Source organism: Solanum lycopersicum, mitochondrion (genome assembly GCF_036512215.1).
Source record: "Solanum lycopersicum bio-material TGRC:LA1421 mitochondrion, complete genome".
Lineage (NCBI taxonomy): Eukaryota > Viridiplantae > Streptophyta > Magnoliopsida > Solanales > Solanaceae > Solanum > Solanum lycopersicum.
The window spans coordinates 108,939-131,500 of record NC_035963.1 but is presented as its reverse complement, the minus strand read 5'-3'; the positions used below and the strand labels follow the sequence as shown (position 1 = coordinate 131,500).

The window sequence follows — 22,562 nt, the reverse complement described above, 5'->3', positions numbered from 1 at the left end:
TCCACATTCTTTGGAAACGAAAGACCCCAGGCCTGCGAGTATTATAATCTTCTAAGAAGATTACTAGAGGAGAGTGATCAGAGGATACTCTAGGCAAATGGTCAACTCTGGTGGAAGCAAAACGGCTTTTATATAGAAGCGGGCAGTCCCCATTCAAAAGGATTCTATCTAGTCTGGCCCAGATACAATGTTGACCGGTTTGATTATTGCTCCAAGTCAATTTGCTGTCATTGAAAGCCCAATCAAATAATCCAAACGAGAAAATCATATCTTCAAAGCTCATCACTTCAATAAAGGCATTGAAGTCAGGAGGCCGACCCCCAAGTTTTTTCTAATGGATCCGCAATTACATTAAAGTTCCCCCTACTAGCCACGGGAAGTTAATGCAAGTCGATAGGTCCTTCAATCATCGAGTACACTATCGACTTCCCACACTTATCATGACAACATCACCGATCTTTGGCGCTTATGGGGGGCCCTATCATACACATGCACCACCAGAGTCTTCATAAGAACTCTGGGGCGAGGGCCAAGGTGAACCCGGATTAACGATGAGAAGCGGTCAAATCAGTAGCAAAGGCACCAGGACGGACGGTTGGTTGAACCGGGCGATAGCTTCGCGATCGATAGCTCAGTGAGGTACGCCACCCGCCCTACTTCTAATGATAGATAGAAAGGGTGGGAGAGGGGCTGAGGGACGGCAAAGGTACAAAAACAAAAACTACATGACATACGTACGTTAAATGGTAGGCCCATTACGAACAATCATTAAGGCGGTCTCCAATCTCGCTCGGCTCGGGGCGATCACTTGAACAGGGCGGGATTGATCGATCTACATCCAAAATTCTGGCTTCCCTTCCCAGGAGCGCATCTACAGAATAAAGAGAGCACGCACCACACTCCTACTATACCAGGGCCTTTAGCTTTCACTGAGAAGAAGAGATTACTTCCAGCTAGCTTTTTTCCCTAACCCTAACCAATGAATGATAGGCCGGCTTAGGATAATTGAAAACGAATTCACTTTCAGTAATCGGAGGCAGGTCAGGGGCCGGCGGGCACGCCCCCAGCTTCTTAAGTTTGGGAATTGTGCCGGACCAATGCTACGAGCTTCCGGAATCCAATGGAATCTTCGTAAAGTCGATCATTACGAGTGTTACGATTCATTCGATTGGCAGGTCCAATCGATTCATAGCCTCTCGAGCACAACCCATATTCATGCAAGGATTGGTGATTGAGGATCCATACAGAGTTTTATGAAATATCTTAGAGATCAAAGAACAGATGCTTTCTTCAGGAAATATGAATACTTTCAGGTAGGGACAAGCCCTTTTTTGGCGTTGAATCGGGTCAGGAAGAACAAGTTGTTCCAGCTCCGGGGAAAAGATTCATCTTCCAATTTTCCCTTCCTTCCAATTCCAATATTTTGCATTTTCGCTTCCCTCATTCCTTTTATTGAGCATAATGATGCGAATCGGGCTTGTTGTATTTAGTATACAGCGTCAAGCAGTTCCGCTTTCCCCTACCGATGATGTGCCGAGAAGTGCATTGTTGGAACTGGGTTGGAACTTAAGACCATAAGCTCTAGATTTTTTGGTTTCCGCTATAGCCGAACACAAGGGAAAGATCATTTTTTTTTACCGGAAAAGATCGTTTTATCAGGTAATGGGTACACTATAAGCATTCCTTTGGTTATGTATTATGTATAAGCCTTCCAACAAACAGAAAGACTTGTATGCATCAGGTTCATAGGGGTAAATACATTCAAAAGGGAGAAATTTTAGCGGCTCATATTTCAAATAAAGATCGCCGCGTGGAAAACTCGTTTTTTTGGGGGGTTGTCCCCACTGGTTTGCGAAAGCAATGGGAGACTTGCTCCATAGAACCCCCCCAGAGACTTTCGTCCCCAGTATTCTCTATGGGCAAAGGCGCTCAGGTGCGCTTAAAGTCTTATTGCCTATATCTTATCTTAAGACGAGGTCGCCACCCCGCCTGCTTTAGTCTCAAATAGGGCGCAAATTGAGGTGAACAGACTGGACCGAACCTCCCTACGTCAAGAGCTTTTGGCTCTTCACAAGAGAGCACCAGGTCGTAACACCGGAAGACTGCGCCGTTATTAGTTATTATTAAAATGATATAATTTATTTGTATGGTTAGTCACCAGTGGCACAACCTACGGGCTAAGTAGCGCCTCAATGGGAGTCTTTTTTTCCTCCGCGATAGTGTAATACCAAGACCAGTAAGAGAGAAAGGACTTCATCCATTCGGACAAAACCCATGCCCCCCTAACCAGTCGTACTCTGACCAGGCTTCGAAAAACTTCGAGATCACTGAGTTTCTCGGGAATCGAGGGGTCAAGAGCCTAATCAGGTCCCCTCACCATACCTTGTTGATAAGAGGTTAAGTGTTTACCAGTGGTTGCGCTTAACCAGATCCAAAAGGGGAGAGGACACACACCGTTCGGTGAGTGAAAGACGAGGAAATGCCGATTCCAGTGTCTCCTAGGAGGCGCCGTGCGTCGAGTATACACCCGGTACCCAGCTTCCCGTAAACGATACGACAATGGAAGATTCTTAGACATAATAGCCCTCATTACAGGAACAAGGGATATGGAACTAACTAAGGATCTTAACATGTGACAGGAGACAGGAAAAAAGTCCTTAGTCACTCCGCGTACGAAGAACCGCTTAGCAAACTCCAAAGCACCAACTGACGATACTAACGATTTCTCTAACGAAAATGGAACATTCAGTGGCGGAATTAGCTCGCGATAACGCTCAGCCACCCGCTCATCTCCGATGACGATATCGTCGCCGAGGATAGCGTAGCGTGTAAAAGGAACTCCTGGATATACTTGGGCTGCTACGAACCAAATCACCAAATGGTGAGTTAATGCGAAAGCAGGCCAAGCTCCGTAAAGGCCCAACGGGGCTCCTATTACAAAACGAACTCTACCTCGAGGGTGGATGTAATTCAGCTCGACCTACAGGGAGAGGAAGCCGACGACGAGAATTTCGAATCGTCAGAAAAGAGTAGTAGGTATACTTTAACAATAGTCTTGTCCACAAGCAAATCAATGTTCGGCAGCGGAAAATCATCTTTGGGAACATGCTTTATTGAGAAAAATAGATGCATACGCGAACACGTCCATCCCTCTTGGGCATGGGGACGATGTTCGAAATCCAATCAGAATAATCTACTGCCTTAATGAAATCAGTATAATAGTAACAAGACAGCTGAAGAGAGGATGACGTAGACAAGAATCAACCTCTTCCCGGTGAGGTTTTGATGTATCGCAGAATCCGAAAAGCAGCTTCTAAGTGAGATGATCTCGGCTTGTCCATATAAAAATCGGCTGATCACTCCCTCCTATGTTGTAAGTGTAAGCAATGTCTGGGCGATAATTAGTCAGGTAGAAAAGAGTCCCAACAAGTCTCCTTGCAAGTAGATGGGTCATCCAATAGCTCTCCTGCATCTGAGGCTAATTTTATATCTTATTCCGGTTTGCATGCAGAAAGACCAGCTTTTGACAATAAATCCAATGAATACTTGCACTGGGTTCCAAAACTCTTTGCGACCTCATCACTTTAATCTCCAGAAGAGACTTTGAGTCTCCTAAATCTTTCATATCAAACTGGGTTCTTAATCTTCTCTTAAGCTCATTTATCGAAGCTAAGTCATTACTAGAGAAAGCAATGTCATCCACGCAGAAGAAGGACAATACCTGATGTCGACCTCCTTATAAACATTGAATGATCCGATTTACTTATTTGAAAACCGGCTCCTTCCTCTACTCCTATTTCGGCTCTTATACATGCTGCTGTCACCTTTCAAACCAAGCTCTTGTGCCTGCTTTAGCTTGCCGGAGGCCGTAACATAAATCGCTTTCTTGAGCTTGCATACCAAGTTAGGATTCCTAGGAGAAGAGAAGCCTGGAGTTGGAGGAGGCTGAATAGAAACTTATTCTTGCCCCCTTCCCTTATGTTGTTGAAAGGCATTCTATTCTGCACGTCAAATTGAAATAAGGCCACCTTTTGATTGCAGCCAAGGCAAGAATGCCACGAATGGTGTTTAGCAACCTGAAGCAAATGTTTTCCCTATCTCTAAAGGGGGCCCTTGGGCCACTTGACTGTAAGGAAAGGGGTTCGACTCAATATTCTTGAAGGAATCCTTTAGCTACTAATCTAGCCTTGTATCTATCTACCGAGCCATCTGCTTTATGCTTGATCTTGTAAATCCACTTGCAGCCAATGGCTTCTTTCCCTGCAGGCAATGAGACTAAGTCTTATTATTTTTTTCCTGGGCATTGATTTCTTCCTGTATAGCATCTCTCCAGCAAGAATGATTGGAGGCTTCAGCAAATGATTCAGGTTCATGAGAAGATTGAACTGAGATGAGGTAAGCTCGATCTTTTGTTTTGGGGAAAACGATTCATAAGCCTTCAACAGGATAAGAAACTTGAGAGGATCGACGAAGCTGAGAGCGGGATCCAGAATTTTAGGAAGCGACTGGAAGGGAAGCAACTGGGCTAGACTGCTGATCTTCTGGAGTAGCCTGACCCTGGGAAAGAGGCTGTAATCGCCGCCGAGAATAAACATGCTGTGCCGGGTGACAGGAATCCTCTGAGGTCAGCTGAACAGGCTGACAGTCGGCAGAAAATGCTGAGCAAAGCTGCTGGCCTGAAGAGTGCGGCTAATCCGTAACATCAACTGCAGAAGAATGAGGTTCGAGTTGATGAACAGGAGAAGGCCGCAATACATCTCCATCATCATTCTCCCCCGGGGCTGATTAATTAGGTTAAGGAAAATATGAGGCGACCCTATTAAAGAGAGCATTAAGGATACATCGACTCTCTTGGATTTCACGTCATAGCATATATATACCCGGACTGAGCATATTCAAGAAAGACACAAGTGGTTGCCTTGGGGACAATTTTTCTCTTAACTGCGCAGGAATATGAACAAAACACGTGCATCCAAACACTCGCAAATGCCTATTATAGTACTGCCCCAGTAAGAAGTTCATGAGGTGCCGCTGCAGCTTGGATTATCGTAGAATAAGAGGAGCCGTCTTAGGAAATGACTTAACTTAAAAGACAGATGCCGCCGCTGCGAGGCGAGGGAGCAACTTGTCTGGTCTTGCGGTGCACTCATTCCCGTTACGAGAATGAAATGACGCCCCAGCTTGACTCGAGACCAAGACTCCTTACAACTCGCACCAATCGCGGCACTGAGCGGCCGGAGATTGATTGAAAAGGCAGGCCCAGCCGACCCTCTCCCCCCCTAACCGCCTATCTACTCGTGTTCGTAGCCGGAGGTCAAGACTGTGGTCCGGCGGAAAAACAGAAGTCGTCCGTATCAATTGATACGTGAATTGCTCAGTAGTGCTTCGCCACTACCCTAGCTGGCGGAAATAGCTTAATGGTAGAGCATAGCCTTGCCAAGGCTAAGGTTGAGGGTTCAAGTCCCTCCTTCCGCTCCTGGCTTCGTCGTTTAGTGGTAACAAGTGGAGTGCATAAGCCACTTTAGAGATAGGGGCGAGCAGCAAGCAGCCCCTTGTATAGGGTTCCAACCCTATCTGACTCCTAAGAAGTTGCTGGCTTTTCATCAGCCGTTGCGCGCTAGCGCGCTAGCCTTTTCCCAACCTAGTAAAGGGGCTGCTAGTTGTAGCGCGCAGTGTACTAGTGAATAGGAAAAGCGAATTGAGATTACTAATGACGGATGGAGGTTGAGGGTAGAACATGTTCGGTGCCTCGCCCTTGTCTCCTTCGCCGTAGACTGAAAATGATGGGAATCCTATCGAGAAAGAAGAAGCATAAGCATCGCCTCTCGATCCAATCCATCTTCCCTGGCCTCCCCAACACACTCTTGATACGAAAGAAACCTCCCGCCATAGAGAAGAAATCGAAAGTCTGGGTCCCCTCGATCACCCTCCCTCTCCCTGTAGGTCGAGCTGAATTACATCCTCCCTCTCACCTGAACTGGTCGAGAGAGATGAACCCGCACCACATTTTTTCGAATCGAAAGCCCCAACTAGAGATGGAATTCCAGAACCTAAACAACTCAGTTGAGAGCTCCGTGACTGGTTCAAGGGAAGGTCAACCAATGATTGATAGGCCATTCCCTCCCTATCCGTCTCTTGATCCCTCATTCCACTAATCCGTTGTTACTGATTCATTCAAGGCATAGACTCTCCATTTCTTTGTCTTATTAGCGCAGGTGTTCGTCAACGATGAAAGCCGCTAAACTTCAGACTCGAGTGGAGAAAGAGGGCTAGGCCCCCGGAGGGCTTTCAGGGACTGGGGAAGACGGGTGGATTATAGAGCTAGGGTAGGGGCAAATCGAAGGCCCATCGGGATTGGGCATGGACGAGCCTCGACTGGGCCAGCATTGATGAAAAAAGAAAAACTTCCCCCATCGCATCATTAACCGGTGTAGGATTCAAGATCAGGTCCAGGATTCGAGTCAAATCGACCTTCCCTCTCATCTCAGGGTGAGGCAAGGAATTGTTTCAAATGTTCGTTGTTCAATATCTCGGCTGCTCAAGAAGTTTGACTAGTTGCTCCTCCGACCCGGAGTGGATTCTAGGGGAAGGGCAGAGCCTCACCTTGCAGTAGGAAGGTGTTCGTTGTTGGGACGGGTTCAAACTGGACTGAAGGGAGGAGGAAAAAAAAGAGTCCTCTCTTCCTGGTCCTATCGAACCAGACACTGAATACCTGGGGATGGCTAGGGCTTTCGAATCAAAGCATGGGCATCTGCTATTAAGAGGGAGCAGTAGATCGTCGATTGAAGAGCCAGGTCAGTCAACTTCTATTGGGACTTCTATTGATTATTAATTCGACTCTAGGGACTCCTAGCAGCAAACTAGTCTAAAAAAAGGGGCCCCCATAGAGAGGCAGGAGATGCAGGAGCCGCCAGCCGGATCGACCAACAAATGATAGGCCAGAGAGATGGGCTCATTCGACTAATCAGTGATCCCTGGGCCTACCTAACACAGATGTCCCTGAAATAGGGGATTGGTTGATCGGAAAGCTCAGGCAGGAGTAGGACATTCCATACAAATCTTTCTGATCCGCTAGCGGGTGGTCCTCTCCTTAGAGTCAAGTGGCTTTCAGCTCCTCTCAAATCCCATTTTTTCATCGACAGGTAGGGTGAATTCTAAGGTTCCTTATTCCGGTTGTAAAGCGGAAGAAGAGGGAGAATGGGCACAGCCCCACTAGCAGCCCGCGTTTCCGACCCGAAAGGAATGGAAAATGAAAGAAGAATCTGTGTGCACTATCTATGGAGTGGAGTGACTATCCTTAATCTCCTCTTCCCTATCTCCCCCTTTTATGCCTTCGGCTATTACCGGCTGGCAAGGCTTGGCCCAACATTGGATTTGTTTGAAAACTACCAAGGTTTTTGCCCAAAGAAATTTCCTTTTTTTTGGAAAGGAAGGAATGCAGGGAAGAAGTCTTTCCTTTCCACTGGTTCTTGAAAGCTATCAATCCCCGCTTCTCCCTCTCGCATCGGTTCTGCATCAGATGATGAGCCCATGCGAAAACTTTCTCTTTTATTGGCGCCCGATAGGTAGGCTATTAGATTGAGTCGAAAGCCTACCTACGCATAAAGGTTCCGATTCGAGCGAGAGCCCAAACGGGTGAGGCGAGAAGATCTTGATCGAAAGCTCCACTGTTCTGAATAGTGAGAAAGAATGAAATTCGATCAAATCGATCGAGAATATCATCATCTGTTAGGTGGGCCAACCGACCGACCGAGTTGGGCTGGGCGTCCATGTCACAGAACCTTTCTCTAGCCAAGAATCCCATTATTGATCGAATCGGGGCGGATCCAATTCATTGGCAAATGAAAAATCTATCGTTTTAACACTCAGAAAAAAAACCTAGAAAAGAGGAAGAGTCACTAAGACAAGAGAGCTATAGGTAAGCAAGCAAGAAGGATAGGTGCAAAAAAAAGGGCGAGGCAAGTGGCCCAAGGGCCCCTTTCCTTACAGTCAAGTGGCTCTCCATCTCTAGGAAGATTGTGTCCAGGATCTGGTAATCTAAGCCTTGCTTCTTCTGGTCGGCTCGTATTAGCCTGTGCTTTATTACAGGTAGTCATTCCCCCGTTCCTTTAGTCTTTTCAAGGGTACTTTTTTCTTAAGTCGCGGTCATGTCTTGCCCCCCCCAGTATAGTGACCGCTTCCATGTTTTCCCCGAATTTCATCAGTTCCAGGCTCAAGTGCCTGTTCATCCATCTTCATTCCAAACAAAGGCGAACATCTCCATTGAGTGACTGTAACTGCTATGGTTTACAGTCAATAGTTCTTAACCAACCCTTTCTTTTTTGAATTATTAATGTTTATTAATTAATTCATTATTATATTATGTCTTTCTTTCTGAAGGGCTTGCGGTTTATTACACCAAAGGCTTTCAGTGAACTATTGAAGCTATCGAGAGAGTACCAAATGCTGACGGTGACGAAGGTTACCGACTTTCGGTGGACGCGGAGCCAACGAGTTCGGTCGAACAGCGTAACGAGTCTAAGGTTACAGAAGCCTTCGCCAACTTTGATAGGCATAGCATTGCAAGCAAATAGAGCAGAGAGCTTACCCTTTCTTTCTATTAGAGTCGCGAGCTTGTTGTAGTCGGTCCTAAGGGGAGAACCTTGCTGCTTACTTGCTATATCCCCGCGTCCTTGCACGGCTCGGCTCGTTCTTCGAGCCCTGCTTCTCCCTTCCCCCTCTCCCCGTTCCTACCGTCCAAAACAGGCCTATGGAGTATAGCCAAGTGGTAAGGCATCGGTTTTTGGTACCGGCATGCAAAGGTTCGAATCCTTTTACTCCAGATTATGAACACCCGATCGGATCTGTCAAGAACGAGCTGACGGCTACAGGGGAAGCAGCTGACTGCAGTCCCTGAGCCCGCAAGCCAAAGGTTTGACTTTCACCTACCTTTGCTAAGAGAAGAGAGAGAAGGGAAAGACAGATGGCAGAAAGAAATCCTTCCAACCGCGGAATTGAACACAAGACTTACTTCGGCCAGGTTCTTTTATCAATCTCCTGGCCCTTGCTTAACTCCTTGTTCCGTAAACCGGTCGCTGGTAGATCTGATCCGAACAGATCTTGTTGAATGAATTGACTTCGGTTTGATTTCCTGAAACACAAGCGGATCGGAACAATAGAACTAATAATAGAATAAACAGAGACAAAAGCAAATATTTGAGAACTCGGGAAAGGAGAATAAGCCTCTCTAAGGGAAGAAGACCTAGCCCAGCTTTCTTTCCAAGCCATCAATAACTGCCGGCTTTCAACGGGTCCGGCTATCCTTTCACCGGTCGGTCAGTTATGGAAGACTCTGCTGGGTAGAAGCCCGAATATCATTAAGAATATCTTAACATTTTTCATTTTTTTTTTTTTTTTTTTCTAATGGAAGGTAATATATGAATAAGAACAGATAGCATTCTGCTAGAGAGAGAGGGCACAGAAGAGAGAGGGCGCTAGCCCGGGTACATAAGTATTAGGTCCACCAGTGCACACAATTATTCTGTTATTATCTCCTGCCCGTTTAACTACTCCTCGAGACATTTCTGCTGATGGCCCTTGAATTATAGCAGGAGCAACCTCAATTGCCGTACCCAGGCGCCGGTCTCTAGAAGCTTCTGGAATGTTCAATTTGTATGGCCTCAGTGATGAGAATATTTTGTGTGCCACTTCTGATGATGCATGCATTGGGGACAAGTATATGTCAGTTCCGTAGATCAAGGCTTTCAAGGACTCCTGAGTTGGTGATTTGTCACCAGGCAGCACATTACACATTAGCAGATGGATGCTATAAATTCCTCCGAAAAATCAAAAAATACTGTGCGGCCATACAATATACTCTAAATTCTCGTTGTCGAGGGAAGTGAATCAACAAATGCATGCAAGGAGGGATGTAATTCAGGAGGTGTAGTTCATCTAAACATTCATCTATAACAAGAACAATAGATGCAGACATTCTGGAATCAGAAACTGGAAAAAAAACCAGGTCTCTTGTTTCCAGTTTTTTTTCTTAATCAACCATAGGTGATGACAGTTCTGGCAAATTTCAAGGAAGCATGGCTCGCTTGTTAGGCTTTATGTATTTTCTTTTCTATGACCCACATAGGCACGGTGACCCTACCCTATAAAGTGAAACAAAAAGCAGTAATTAGACTCTTCGCCTGGTTTTATGCTCATTAAAATCAACTTCAAAGGAGAATTCTTTTTATTGGCCATTGTTTTGTTTTCTAATGGTCAATTTCAGCCTTCTAAATTGGAACTTGCAGAAAGGCTGAGATACATTGGAACAATGATCCAAATAATCTTTTATGTTTTTCATTTGAAAATGCCGCCAACCAGATTGTGTCAACATCATAGCATTAGGGGCACTTTGTATAATCCGATGTCTTTTCTTCAAATGGCCGAACTCTCACAAATAATGCAATACTTAGGGGTGACAGTAGTGGAAGTAGCTAGTATGAAATTTCTTGGGCACTTACCCGCATGATTTGGCCCATCTTTCTTTCCTCCATGAGAAAACACTGCTCAGTGAGACAATGTAGTCAAGTCAATAGCAGCCAGAGCAAAAGATTGATATATAATGAGAGTTCGCCTTCTTGTGCCAACATCTCCATACTAAATAGATTTGGAAATTCTGCCGCAAGTGGTTGAAGAGCGGTTTGGGTGCACCCAAACCGCTCTTCTCGGGCAATGTATAGCTTAAGTTGAGCTCGCACCAAACAAAAAAGGAATAAGTTTCGAATTTCCGAAATCGTCTTAGCTAAACCTATAGAATTCCACTTTTTTTTCATTTTTCCTTGCAATTTATAATGCATTAAGGGGACAAAGACCAGAAACTCTTCGCTGAATGTGGCTCATAACCGGTACCGGTGCAGTGAGGTATTCCCGTTGAGATTCCCGAACTTTGATGATTATCTCGTCGTATCTAAACCAGTGAGACATCAAAGTTTGACGCATACATTCTTTTCTAGCCGGAGATAGAGGAAAATAGAAAGATATGGACTTTCAATCAAGATTTTCCTTGCAAGCCGATTCCCCAGCTCCTGAATAGGTGCTGCAAATCTTAATGTATAGAACGACTATATTGAGGAGTAAGGAAAGGGCTCCCATGACAATGAGGCCATTTTTGCATGGGCTTGGACTTGCTTTGATGATGAGTAGGCTTGTCGCCCGGAGTGAAGTGATTCCAGGGCTGCTTAATCAAGAAGTAAGATAGATGAGATAGAAAAGTGATATAACGAAGAGAATCTATAGTGTATATGTACTGAAATGACTTTCAACGAAAGATTGCCTTTGCCAACTATTCTAGTTGATATTTGTGGAGTATGAAATCACTTACATTGACTCTTAATATCTTCTCATTAGACTTTGACGTATGAAATCACTTACATTGACTAAATAGATGGAATAAGTGCAGATAGGATCATTCAAAGCAGACTAAAGGCTGAGTCATTGACTAAATAGATGGAATAAGTGCAGAGGAGGGGTGCCGAGATCCTAGCGGGATCTTCCCATCATGATCGACTACATAAGTTTCATTCAATCAGTAAGAAAAGAAATATGGAATAAAGAGTTCAATTCCATAAAACATGTTCCACAGGGCACCTCTTCAATAAATCAGGACAAAGCGATTGATCCAGTTGAGAGCGTAGCGTAGGAGACAGGTAAGATGACCATCAACGGACAAAAGCCTCTCATTATTATTATTTCACTTTTATGCTTCAATCAGGCCTATATTCGCATTTGAATGATACCAATCGAGATGGCTTTTTCAGGGACTGGCCTCTTCCCTGAGGCAATCCCTGGGATTCAAAAGAGTGAGAAGGAACTTTCTCTGTCCTATGCCCTCATCACTAACCATTCCCCTTATCTTTGCATTTCTTGATCGGTCGCTCAAGAGACTGACGTTCGTTCTCTTCCTCTGTGCATCTCTGTGATGGGCTCATCATAAGCTTTTTTTATCCTCCTCTTACCGGGATATCTATTATATCAAGATTTCTTTTTTGAGTCCACTAAAAGCCCATTTATGGCACGTTTAACCCGTTGAAGGGCTTGACTCTTGTGGGATGGGATGTGCTCAGCCGCCTCCAACTCTTTCTGTGGGTCAGACAACTTCCTTAAGTCAGCAGACATCATATTGATCTCTCTACTGCTCCCGCAAACGGTGATGTCTCGATTCCCATTGGTCGGTCTGCTATCCGGAACAAACCTTTGTCCAAGTAATCTTGAATCAGATTCCTGAAATTTACACAATTATTTGTAGAGTGAGTCCATTTCTCGTGCCATTTACAATAACGTTTTCCTTTTCTTTCTTCTTTTTTAGGTATCTTATGTCCAGGCAGACAGGTCAAAAGCTGTTGATAACCCGGCGGCTGCTTCAGAGCTTCAGATGCCAACCAGTCGGCCGCGATCTTACCTTCTCTCTTCTCTATGAGTATGCTTACAAAAGCACTGCCAATCCCTTTGAACAAGATTCCTGCAAGCTTGGATCAGTTGTGCTTGAGGGTGATTAGAGGAAATCAAATGAATCACAGCATGCAAACAATATTCAAAATCTGTTTCAAGAATGACCTGCTTGTAACCCAAATCCCATGCCAACATAAGGCCACGGTAGATCTTTTTCTTTGCCTTTCAAGATATTGCGTATAAAGAGAAAGATAGCCAGTCCTCTTGGGCGGCCGAGAGTGTTATGTAAAAAGGACCAAGGAGGATCCTATCCTAAAGGAGAAGGAGGAGGAGTAGGAGCTAGCTTTAGGGGCGGAATCGAAGCGAAGAAATTCGTTCATGCCACGACGATCTATATGGAAGGGCAGTTTTGTTGATGCATTCCTCTTGAGAATGAAGAAGAAGAGAGATCTTCTTTTTAACAGGAAAATTTGGTCACGTAGATCTTCTATTTCGCCGGAATTCGTTGATTGCTCCGTACGAATTTACAATGGAAAAACTCCTGTTCGTTGTAAGATTACTGAAGGAAAGGTTGGTCATAAATTTGGAGAGTTTGCTTCTACACGGAAACGAAGACCTTCGAGAACAAATATTGGACCGGGAAGAAAAAGGGGGAAAAAGTAAAGTCTAAGCGCATATGGCACGAAAAGGAAATCCTATTTCGGTAAGACTTGATCTGAATCGTAGTTCAGATTCAAGTTGGTTTAGTGAGGGCGACCGCGAAAGTCACCGAATGGGTCAGTCTTTTAGTTCTCCCAGATTAGAATATCAAAGGAGGACGTTGCAGATGCCGGGGGCGGACACGACTTCTTCTAAGGCTAGAAGACCACTGGAAGACACCCAGGACTATAGCATGTCGTGAAAGAAGCACACTGGACGGGCGTGCTTCGACCGTGTCTCCGGGGCACAGTTGAATGTAGATATCATGAACGCGAGGTGCAGGATACCAGGCCGAGAAACCCGGGCAACCATTCCCCTATGTGCCAATCGCTAGCGCATCCAGGGCCCCGGCGCCCAGCTCAGCTGGAGAGGCCTAGCCTGATCTGAGAAGTGCTAATTCGGTTCGGATAGACTTCATTCAAGAATGCCACCGCCCCGGGAATCAATAAGAAAACAAGTGCTAAGTTTCAGATCAGTGAATAAACCGAAAGGAAAGAAGAGACCTTTCTCGCTCAGCGCCTAAAGCGCACTATGCTCCGCTTCAACAAATGAGAGTTTTCGGTGGAACCGGTGAACCACGCGAGCTGGTTAGATGCGTGGGACAGAGGGCTCGTAGTACCTGCTAGCGCGGCTACGCAGTGGAAGGGAAGGAGCCTAAATCGACCCCCTTCTTTTTTTCTTTGAAAAAAGCAGTAAGGAGTAAGGAGATTAAACTCTCGGATGAGACTAAGCAGCTACCGACCGTTCCGACGCGCCCTTGACCTATTTTGATTAAGACCAAAAACCTATCTCTAAAGTGGAGCCTAGTTTAAGCTGTCAAACAAGTGATGATTGAATGAAAGAAAAACCACTAGTAGGGATATGGATGGAGTCTCGCTCAGTAAAGAGAGTTGTAGGATTCGTAAAACAGGAGAAGAGCATCTCAAAGTATGGGGCAAAGGATGTTGCGTTTTGACTTTGTCTCCCGGGATCCACCACAGGTTGGGTTTGAGAGCCGTGTGATGGGTGACTATCCAGCACGGTTCGGAGAGCACTTTTAGTCTGCGCTGGTGAATGGAAGCCCCCCCTATCAAGCAAGAAGGAAGCGGCTCTTCCCACGGCGGAGTCACCATTGACTCTATTTATTATTATGGTAAATCAGTGTATCAAGATGTCAATCTGAGATCTTATTTCGGTTCGATACGTCCACCTACGAGACTCACCTTTGGCTTTCGTCTCGGTAGGTGTATTATTATACATTTTCCCAAAAGAACATTCATTCATTTCTTTCTTCCCCGTCGACCACGACGACTGAAACGACGCGAAAAATCCAGACCCGTAAAGGAGAAGGGCCGGTGGGGGGCATTTGGGAAAGTCGGGCCGATCGGGTGTCTTCATTCAAGCGACGGTACAGAAGAAGAACGAAACGAAGTGAGAGGCCGGGGGGCAGGGAAAAGAGTCGAGTCGATCAGGCTCGACGATCGGGAGAAGCAAAACGAAATCAGGATTTGGCCGAAAAAGAAGCAAGGCTATGGATACCATGACCGATCACCATCGATAAAGAAGAATCTTTCTAAATCACTTCGTGTCAGCGGGGCCTTCAAGCATCCGAAATACGCCGGGATTGAAAATGACATAGCGTTCCTGATAGAAAATGACGACTCCTTCAGAAAAACAAACTTATTCAAGTTCTTTTTCCCAAAGAAGTCCCGCTCCGACCGCCCGACGAGTCATCTACTTAAAAGGACCCTCCCCGCAGTCCGCCCTTCCTTGAATTATTCGGTCATGCAATACTTATTGAATACAAAGAAGAAAATGCATTTCGACCCCGTCGTAGTTCTCAATCATTTCGTGGCACCGGGCGTGGCTGAACCATCTACGATGGGGGGAGCTAATGCACAGGGAAGAAGCTTAGATAAAAGAATACGTTCTTGCATCGCTTTTTTTGTAGAAAGCTCGACCAGCGAGAAAAAGTGTTTGGCCGAAGCCAAAAAGAGGGTGACCCACTTTATTCGCCAAGCGAATGATCTTCGCTTCGCGGGAACAACAAAAACCACCATCTCGCTCTTTCCTTTCTTCGGTGCTACCTTTTTTTTTCCAAGGGATGGGGTTGGGGTGTATAATAACCTTTTTTTTGAGGATGCCCGGGAACAACTCCTAGGTCAATTAAGGAGAAAATGTTGGAACCTCATGGGTAAGGATAAGGTAATGGAATTGATAGAGAAATTCATAGACCTAAATAGGATAGGAGAATTGATAAGGGGAATAGAGATGATGATAGAGATCATACTGAGAAACAGAAGAATTCCGTACGGGTACAACTATTATTTGAACGAAGTGCAAAAAATGCGATCTTTGTTGTATAATAGAACAAACACTAATACCTTAATTGAATCGGTCAAGATCAAATCTGTTTATCAAAGTGCTTCTCCGATTGCTCAAGACATCTCTTTTCAACCGAGGAACAAAACAAGATCATTTCGTTCCATTTTTAGTCAAATAGTGAAGGATATTCCATTAGTAATGAAAAAGGGGGTGGAGGGGATCCGTATATGTTGTTCAGGTCGATTAGAAGGTGCAGAAATAGCTAGAACTGAATGCGGAAAGTATGGAAAAACATCTCGTAATGTATTTAACCAGAAAATAGATTATGCTCCTGCGGAAGTATCTACTCGTTACGGAATCTCAGGTGTCAAAGTGTGGATTTCATATAGTCAAAAAAAGGGGGGACGTGCTATATCCGAAACGTACGAAATATAGTAAATATCGTAAAGGCAGATGTAGTAGGGGTTGCAAACCGGACGGTACACAACTTGGTTTTGGAAGATATGGCACTAAAAGTTGTAGAGCTGGTCGTCTTTCATATCGAGCCATTGAAGCAGCGCGTCGTGCTATAATCGGACACTTCCATCGTGCTATGAGCGGACAATTCCGAAGAAATGGTAAGATATGGGTAAGAGTTCTCGCAGATATCCCTATTACCGGGAAACCTACAGAAGTAAGAATGGGAAGAGGAAAAGGAAATCCTACGGGTTGGATTGCTCGTGTGTCCAGGGGACAAATCCTATTTGAAATGGATGGTGTGAGTTTGTCAAATGCTCGACAAGCCGCTACATTAGCGGCGCATAAACTATGTTCGTCAACCAAGTTTGTTCAGTGGTCGTAAGCTTATTAATCTGACCCAAATTGGTACACGCCAATTCCATTTCGCCGGATTGAAAGAGCCATCAATCACTATGATCTCTTTCTTAGAAAAGAAATTGCGTAAATTCTGCCTTTTTTGATCCCATGCTTTCCGTTGGTCAACAACCAACTAAATCTATACTTCTTCACTACTCCTACAGGGAAGGTGGAAGAAATTCAGTCTCTCTTTTTTTTGGGGGGAGCAGAGCAGTCAAAGAATGAACCAAACCAAATGATTGTTCTAGAATGGCTATTCCTCACAATTGCTCCTTGTGATGCAGCGGAACCATGGCAATTAGGATCTCAAGACGCAGCAACACCTATAATGCAAGGAATAACAGACTTACATCACGATGTCTTTTTCTTCGTTATTCTGATTTTGGTTTTCGTATCATGGATCTTGGGTCGCGCTTTATGGCATTTCCACTATAAAAAAAATCCAATCCCGCAAAGGATTGTTCATGGAACTACTATCGAGATTCTTCGGACCATATTTCCTAGTATCATCCCTATGTTCATTGCTATACCATCATTTGCTCTGTTATACTCAATGGACGAGGTAGTAGTAGATCCAGCCATTACTATAAAAGCTATTGGACATCAATGGTATCGGAGTGCGCCTCTTCACGAGGGTGATTAAAGTGCAACGAAATGCCTTAAAGTTGAATAGGGTTCGCGAAGCATCTGGCTTACCGGTAATCTCCCATTCCCGCCGTCGAGAGACTTTAATAACTATAGCATGCCAGAAACGGGGAGTTGAGGTGGTTAGACCTATACCCCGAAATGCTCCCAGCATAGGAGCCTATGGTTCCATTCTTGTTGTTGCTGGAGGTACACATCCCTCTTCTCGGTGTGGAACGATATACGAGAAATAGATGCTCAGCCTGCAATGTCCGATAACGGCGCTGAAGTAGTGAATCTATCGGCACCATAGCAGTGGTATACAACTTTGGACCTAACGGCCGGCCTAGTAACCTTTCGGAATGGGGGATCCCCGTTGGCAACAACCACGGTAGTAGTTGCGGAACTACTGGGCCGGGAGAGGAGCGGAAAGCCACTTGACTGTAAGGAGAGGACAACCTCTTGTTCCTGCTCCTCTTTCTTCGCTTCGGGGACGGAGGTCCTACGGTAGGTAACAGCAGGCACAAGCAAGTTGACCGAAGGGGACCAGCGCTTCTACTCCTCCACCGAGGAGCCGTTCTTGCGAGAAGCAAGGGATGTCGTGAACGGTGGGAGGTCACAGAGAATTGACCTATTCATAGAGTGATCCTATGATCGATACAGGATATAGACTATCTCATTCTTTATTCTATTCTATTTCTGAAAAAAAAAAGAAGGGTGACTCAACTTCTCAGCTAGAGTTGGTGGTGGGACCTGTTGGCATAATGCACGCTGGAACGTGGGAATTCGAGGTCTCATGAACTACTACTAAAAACCAACCTTGTTTTTGTTTTGTTTGTGGACAAACGATATCCGGTCAGGCCTATGGCTGGATCCTTTTAGATCTACGGGCCGGCCGGCCCCGGCCGTTTACATGAGCATAGGGAATCTATACTCGAGCGTTCCACTGGGCCCCTGACAGGATAGGTGAGGAATCACTCTGGATCTTCTTTTTTTGGGCTACAACTTCGCCGAGCCGACTAGCATCCCTTTCCACTGTGCATTTTTCGAACAAAGAAGACGACTATAGGATCGAATTCGCTCTTCAAGAAACTGCTCGTCCCATACCTTCTGCCTGTCTCATATGTGTGGAACCTGGTCTTTTTCGGTTCCAGCCTCTCCCTCGAATACATAGGGTAGGTAGGGCTGGGTGAGAAATGGTTCCCTCTTGCCAATAAACTTTCCCCGGCCTTCGATTAACCTTACTCATAAAGGGTCTTACGGTCGGGAGAACTACCTAACTAAAGAAAAATAGTGTTCTTTCTAAGAGTAGGCGTGGAGAGCTTTTTGCGGGGAAACTTGCAAGTACAGTTTGGGGGGAGGCGGGCGTCGACCCTACCTTATGAGTATTCGGACTATAACAGTTCCGATGAACAGTCACTCACTTTTGACAGTTATACGATTCCAGAAGATGATCTAGAATTGGGTCAATCACGTTTATTAGAAGTCGACAATAGAGTGGTTCTACCAGCAAAGAGCCCTATACGTTTTATTGTAACATCTGCTGATGTACCTCATAGTTGGGCTGTACCTTCCTTAGGTGTCAAATGTGATGCTGTACCGGGTCGTTTAAATCAGACCTCTATTTCGGTACAACGAGAAGGAGTTTACTATGGTCAGTGCAGTGAGATTTGTGGAACTAATCATGCCTTTATGCCTATCGTCGTAGAAGCTGTTCCTAGGAAAGATTATGGCTCTCGGGTATCCAATCAATTAATCCCACAAAGCCCCGACAAAGAGCCAGTACTGGTCCCCTCTCCCTCTGATGACCGAACGCAATCGTCTTCGTGGGCTTCCGCGCTTGCAGATTGGGGAACTTCTCGAACGCAATCGTCTTCGTGGGCTGCCGCGCTTGCAGATTGGGGAACTTCTCGCTCGGAATCGGAATCGAGTGTGAACGAAGCCCAACAAAATGCCCCCGCAGCAGCAGCGGTTGGTGTTGGGGCGGAGATCCAACCATTCCCATTGTTACAGGATGCCCTAAGGCGTCAGGAGCTAGATAGCCGGCTGTCGTTCCACTTGCACTTGATCGGAAAAAACTGGACAGAAGGGCAAATAAACGCTACGTTGGAACAACAATTCTTGTTAGAAAAACAAATGGAGAGCGCTTTACTGGCCAATGGCTTTAGCCCAGAATCGATTCTCAACGAAATGGGAAAAATACGAGGGATCGCTTTCTATCCGTATGGGCGACCCCTCGCTGCCACGACATACAAGAGCTATATAGATATAATTGAAAGGGTTGGGCCAGACCAGAGCCCACCCTACAAACGCATTATAACTGCTTTTGTAGACTGCAAGCTTCGCCTTCGATTTGGGAATTAAGGGAAAAGCTATATAAAGTAAAACTAAGGTAGTCGCCATAAGTCAGCTTTTCTTTTTTTCGGTATGCCGCTCCGCGAGCAAGGAGTGCCACGCACAAGCGGAGCAAAAAGAAAGCAAGGGAAATTCTTCTCTTTTTTGGGGAGAAATCCTTTGATTGCGTATTGAATATAGATCCATGTCTTTCTTGTTCCACTAGCTAAGACCAAATTCTCACATGTCCCATTCGTCATTCCAACCTTCTTTTTTGATGTCAAAGACCAGAAGCTACGCGCAAATTCTCATTGGATTGGGGTTGTTCTTAACAGCGATGGCTATTTATTTAAGTCTTCGGGTAGCACCACTAGATCTTTTACAAGGTGGAAATTCTCGTATTCCGTATGTACATGTTCCTGCAGCTCGGATGAGTATTCTTGTTTATATCGTTACGGCTATAAACACTTTTTTCTTCCTATTAACAAAACATCCCCTTTTTCTTCGCTCTTCCGGAACCGGTACAGAAATAGGTGCTTTTTCTACGTTGTTTACCTTAGTTACTGGGGGGTTTCGGGGGAAACCCATGTGGGGCACCTTTTGGGTGTGGGATGCTCGTTTAACCTCTGTATTCATCTTGTTCCTTATTTACCTGGGTGCACTGCGTTTTCAAAAGCTTTCTGTCGAACCGGCTCCTATTTCAATCCGTGCTGGACCGATCGATATACCAATAATCAAGTCTTCAGTCAATTGGTGGAACACATTGCATCAACCTGGGAGCATTAGCCGATCCGGTACATCAATACATATTCCTATGCCCATTCCAATCTTGTCCAACTTTGCTAACTCCCCCTTCTCAACCCGTATCCTGTTCGTTCTGGAAACACGTCTTCCTATTCCATCTTTTCTCGAATCTCCTTTAACGGAAGAAATAGAAGCTCGAGAAAGAATACCAAAACCTATTTCACTCGCTTCGCATCCATGGCTGAATGGTTAAAACGCCCAACTCATAAAAAGAATACCAAAACCTATTTCACTCGCTTCGCATCCATGGCTGAATGGTTAAAGCGCCCAACTCATAATTGGCGAATTTGTAGGTTCAATTCCTACTGGATGCACACCAATGGGACCCTCCAATAAGTCTATTGGAATCAATAAGTCTATTGGAATTGGCTCTGTATCAATGGAATCTCATCATCCATACATAACGAATTGATGGGGTATATTCATATCATAATGAACAGTAAGAACTAGCATTCTTATTGAGACTTTCACTCATAGGGAAGAAAATAGATTTATAGATGGAATCAAATATGCAGTATTTACAGACAAAAGTATTCGGTTATTGGGGAAAAATAAATAGACTTATAATGTCGAATCAGGATCAACTAGGACAGAAATAAAGCATTGGGTCGAACTCTTCTTTGGTGTCAAGGTAATAGCTATCAATAGTCATCGACTTCCGGGAAAGAGTAGAAGAATGGGGCCTATTATGGGACATACAATGCATTACAGACGTATGATCATTACGCTTCAACCGGGTTATTCTATTCCAACTCTTATAAAGAAAAGAACTTAAATCAAAATACTTAATAGCATGGCGATACATTTATACAAAACTTCTACCCCGAGCACACGCAATGGAACCGTAGACAGTCAAGTGAAATCCAATCCACGAAATAATTTGATCTATGGACAGCATCGTTGTGGTAAAGGTCGTAATGCCAGAGGAATCATTACCGCAAGGCATAGAGGGGGAGGTCATAAGCGTCTATACCGTAAAATCTCTTTTCGACGGAATGAAAAAGACATATATGGTAGAATCGTAACCATAGAATACGACCCTAATAGAAATGCATAAATTTGTCTCATACACTATGGGGATGGTGAGAGGAGATATATTTTACATCCCAGAGGGGCTATAATTGGAGATACCATTCTTTCTGGTACAGAAGTTCCTATAAAAATGGGAAATGCCCTACCTTTGAGTGCGGTTTGAACTATTGATTTACGTAATTTGAAATAAAAAATTTTGTTTACGACGAAACCTAGAAATCGATCACTGATCCAATTTGAGTACCTCTGCAGGATAGACCTCAACAGAAAACTGAAGAGTAAGGGCAGCAAGTGATTGAGTTCAGTAGTTCCTCATAAAAAATTATTGACTGACGAGATATAGTAATATGGAGAAGATAAAATTCTTTCAAGCACCGACAGAACCGGAAGCGCCCCTTCTTTCAAAGAGAGTAGGACGGGTTATTCACATTTCATTTGATGGTCAGAGGCGAATTGAAAGCTAAGCAGTGGGAATTCAAAAGATTCCCCCGGGGAAAAATAGAGATGTCTCCTACCTTACCCATAATATGTGGAAGTATCGACCTAATTTCATAGAGTCATTCGGTCTGAATGCTAGATGAAGAACATAAGTCAGATGACGGAACGGGAAGACCCAGGATGTAGAAGATCATAACATGAGTGATTCGGCAGATTTGGATATATATATATCCACCCATGTGCTACTTCATTCTACGATATATATAAGATCCATCTCTATAGATATCATCATCTACATCCAGAAAGCCCTATGCTTTGGAAGAAGCTCGAAAAACTGTTTGGGAATTGATCAAAAGAAGAATCTAGCCCTTAGGCACGGCCATACATAAGATAGAAATCACACTTGGAAAGGGGGGACAATTAGCTAGAGCAGCGGATGAGATAGTACCGGAGTCGTTCAAAGAGCCCTTCTTTCTATTCTGTTTTGTGCGTGTCAACTATTGATTCTATGCCATCAAAGCATGCTAACAGCAGAAAAGAAATGCAAGTACATACAACTGCGGTAATGCCGCATCATTGATAAAGAACCTTGCCATCCCCAGCTTTGTCCCCTGCAACAAGTTCATTGGCATATTCCCCTTCCCCTTCTATTCCCAAAAGCTGATTCAATAGGCTTCCTTTATTGATTCAAAAAGCTTCTTTCCCGCGACATGGACACTAAGGTTAGTTTCCATAGGGCGAAGCGGCGACCTCATTCATTCATTCTAACAACTCATTGCCCTATTTTATCTAGATCTAGTCTATATAATGATAATGACCGAGACCCGTACATAAGGTCGTTCTAGCTTATATCCCTCTAAGGAAGTCTGAGCTCCTTCCCATGCTAAGAGCCTTTCTAAACTCTTGAACTTAAGAGAGGCTTCTTTTCAAGCTGATGAGTAGAAATTGAGTATAAAGAAAATGACAAAAGAAATCTCACACGGAGATCAGTGTACCCATAGATCTATATGAAAAATAGATATATGAAAATTCAAGAAATTCGTTTTCAA

General features: G+C 44.6%; 4 protein-coding genes and 3 non-coding genes across 7 annotated transcripts; all 7 read left to right on the top strand.

Moving 5' to 3' along the window:
* Positions 1-5,403: 5,403 nt before the first annotated feature.
* trnG(GCC) lies at positions 5,404-5,475 on the top strand. Its single transcript has one exon. It is a non-coding gene; the product is annotated as a tRNA-Gly (tRNA).
* A 3,275-nt stretch (positions 5,476-8,750) lies between these two features.
* trnQ(TTG) lies at positions 8,751-8,822 on the top strand. Its single transcript has one exon. It is a non-coding gene; the product is annotated as a tRNA-Gln (tRNA).
* A 3,979-nt stretch (positions 8,823-12,801) lies between these two features.
* On the top strand, positions 12,802-13,086 carry rps19 (ribosomal protein S19). Its single transcript has one exon. It carries the CDS (start codon positions 12,802-12,804, stop codon positions 13,084-13,086), a length of 285 nt encoding a protein of 94 aa, YP_009430458.1.
* Positions 13,087-13,099: 13 nt separating this feature from the next.
* rps3 (ribosomal protein S3) lies at positions 13,100-15,861 on the top strand. Its single transcript has 2 exons — positions 13,100-13,173; positions 14,244-15,861. The coding sequence occupies exons 1-2, from the start codon at positions 13,100-13,102 to the stop codon at positions 15,859-15,861; spliced, it is 1,692 nt and encodes a 563-aa protein (YP_009430457.1).
* Positions 15,752-16,267, top strand: rpl16 (ribosomal protein L16). The gene has a single exon. It carries the CDS (start codon positions 15,752-15,754, stop codon positions 16,265-16,267), a length of 516 nt encoding a protein of 171 aa, YP_009430456.1.
* Positions 16,268-19,483: 3,216 nt separating this feature from the next.
* ccmC (cytochrome c maturation protein CcmC) lies at positions 19,484-20,236 on the top strand. The gene has a single exon. It carries the CDS (start codon positions 19,484-19,486, stop codon positions 20,234-20,236), a length of 753 nt encoding a protein of 250 aa, YP_009430455.1.
* Positions 20,237-20,283: 47 nt separating this feature from the next.
* Positions 20,284-20,357, top strand: trnL(CAA). The gene has a single exon. It is a non-coding gene; the product is annotated as a tRNA-Leu (tRNA).
* The last annotated feature ends 2,205 nt before the right edge of the window (positions 20,358-22,562 follow it).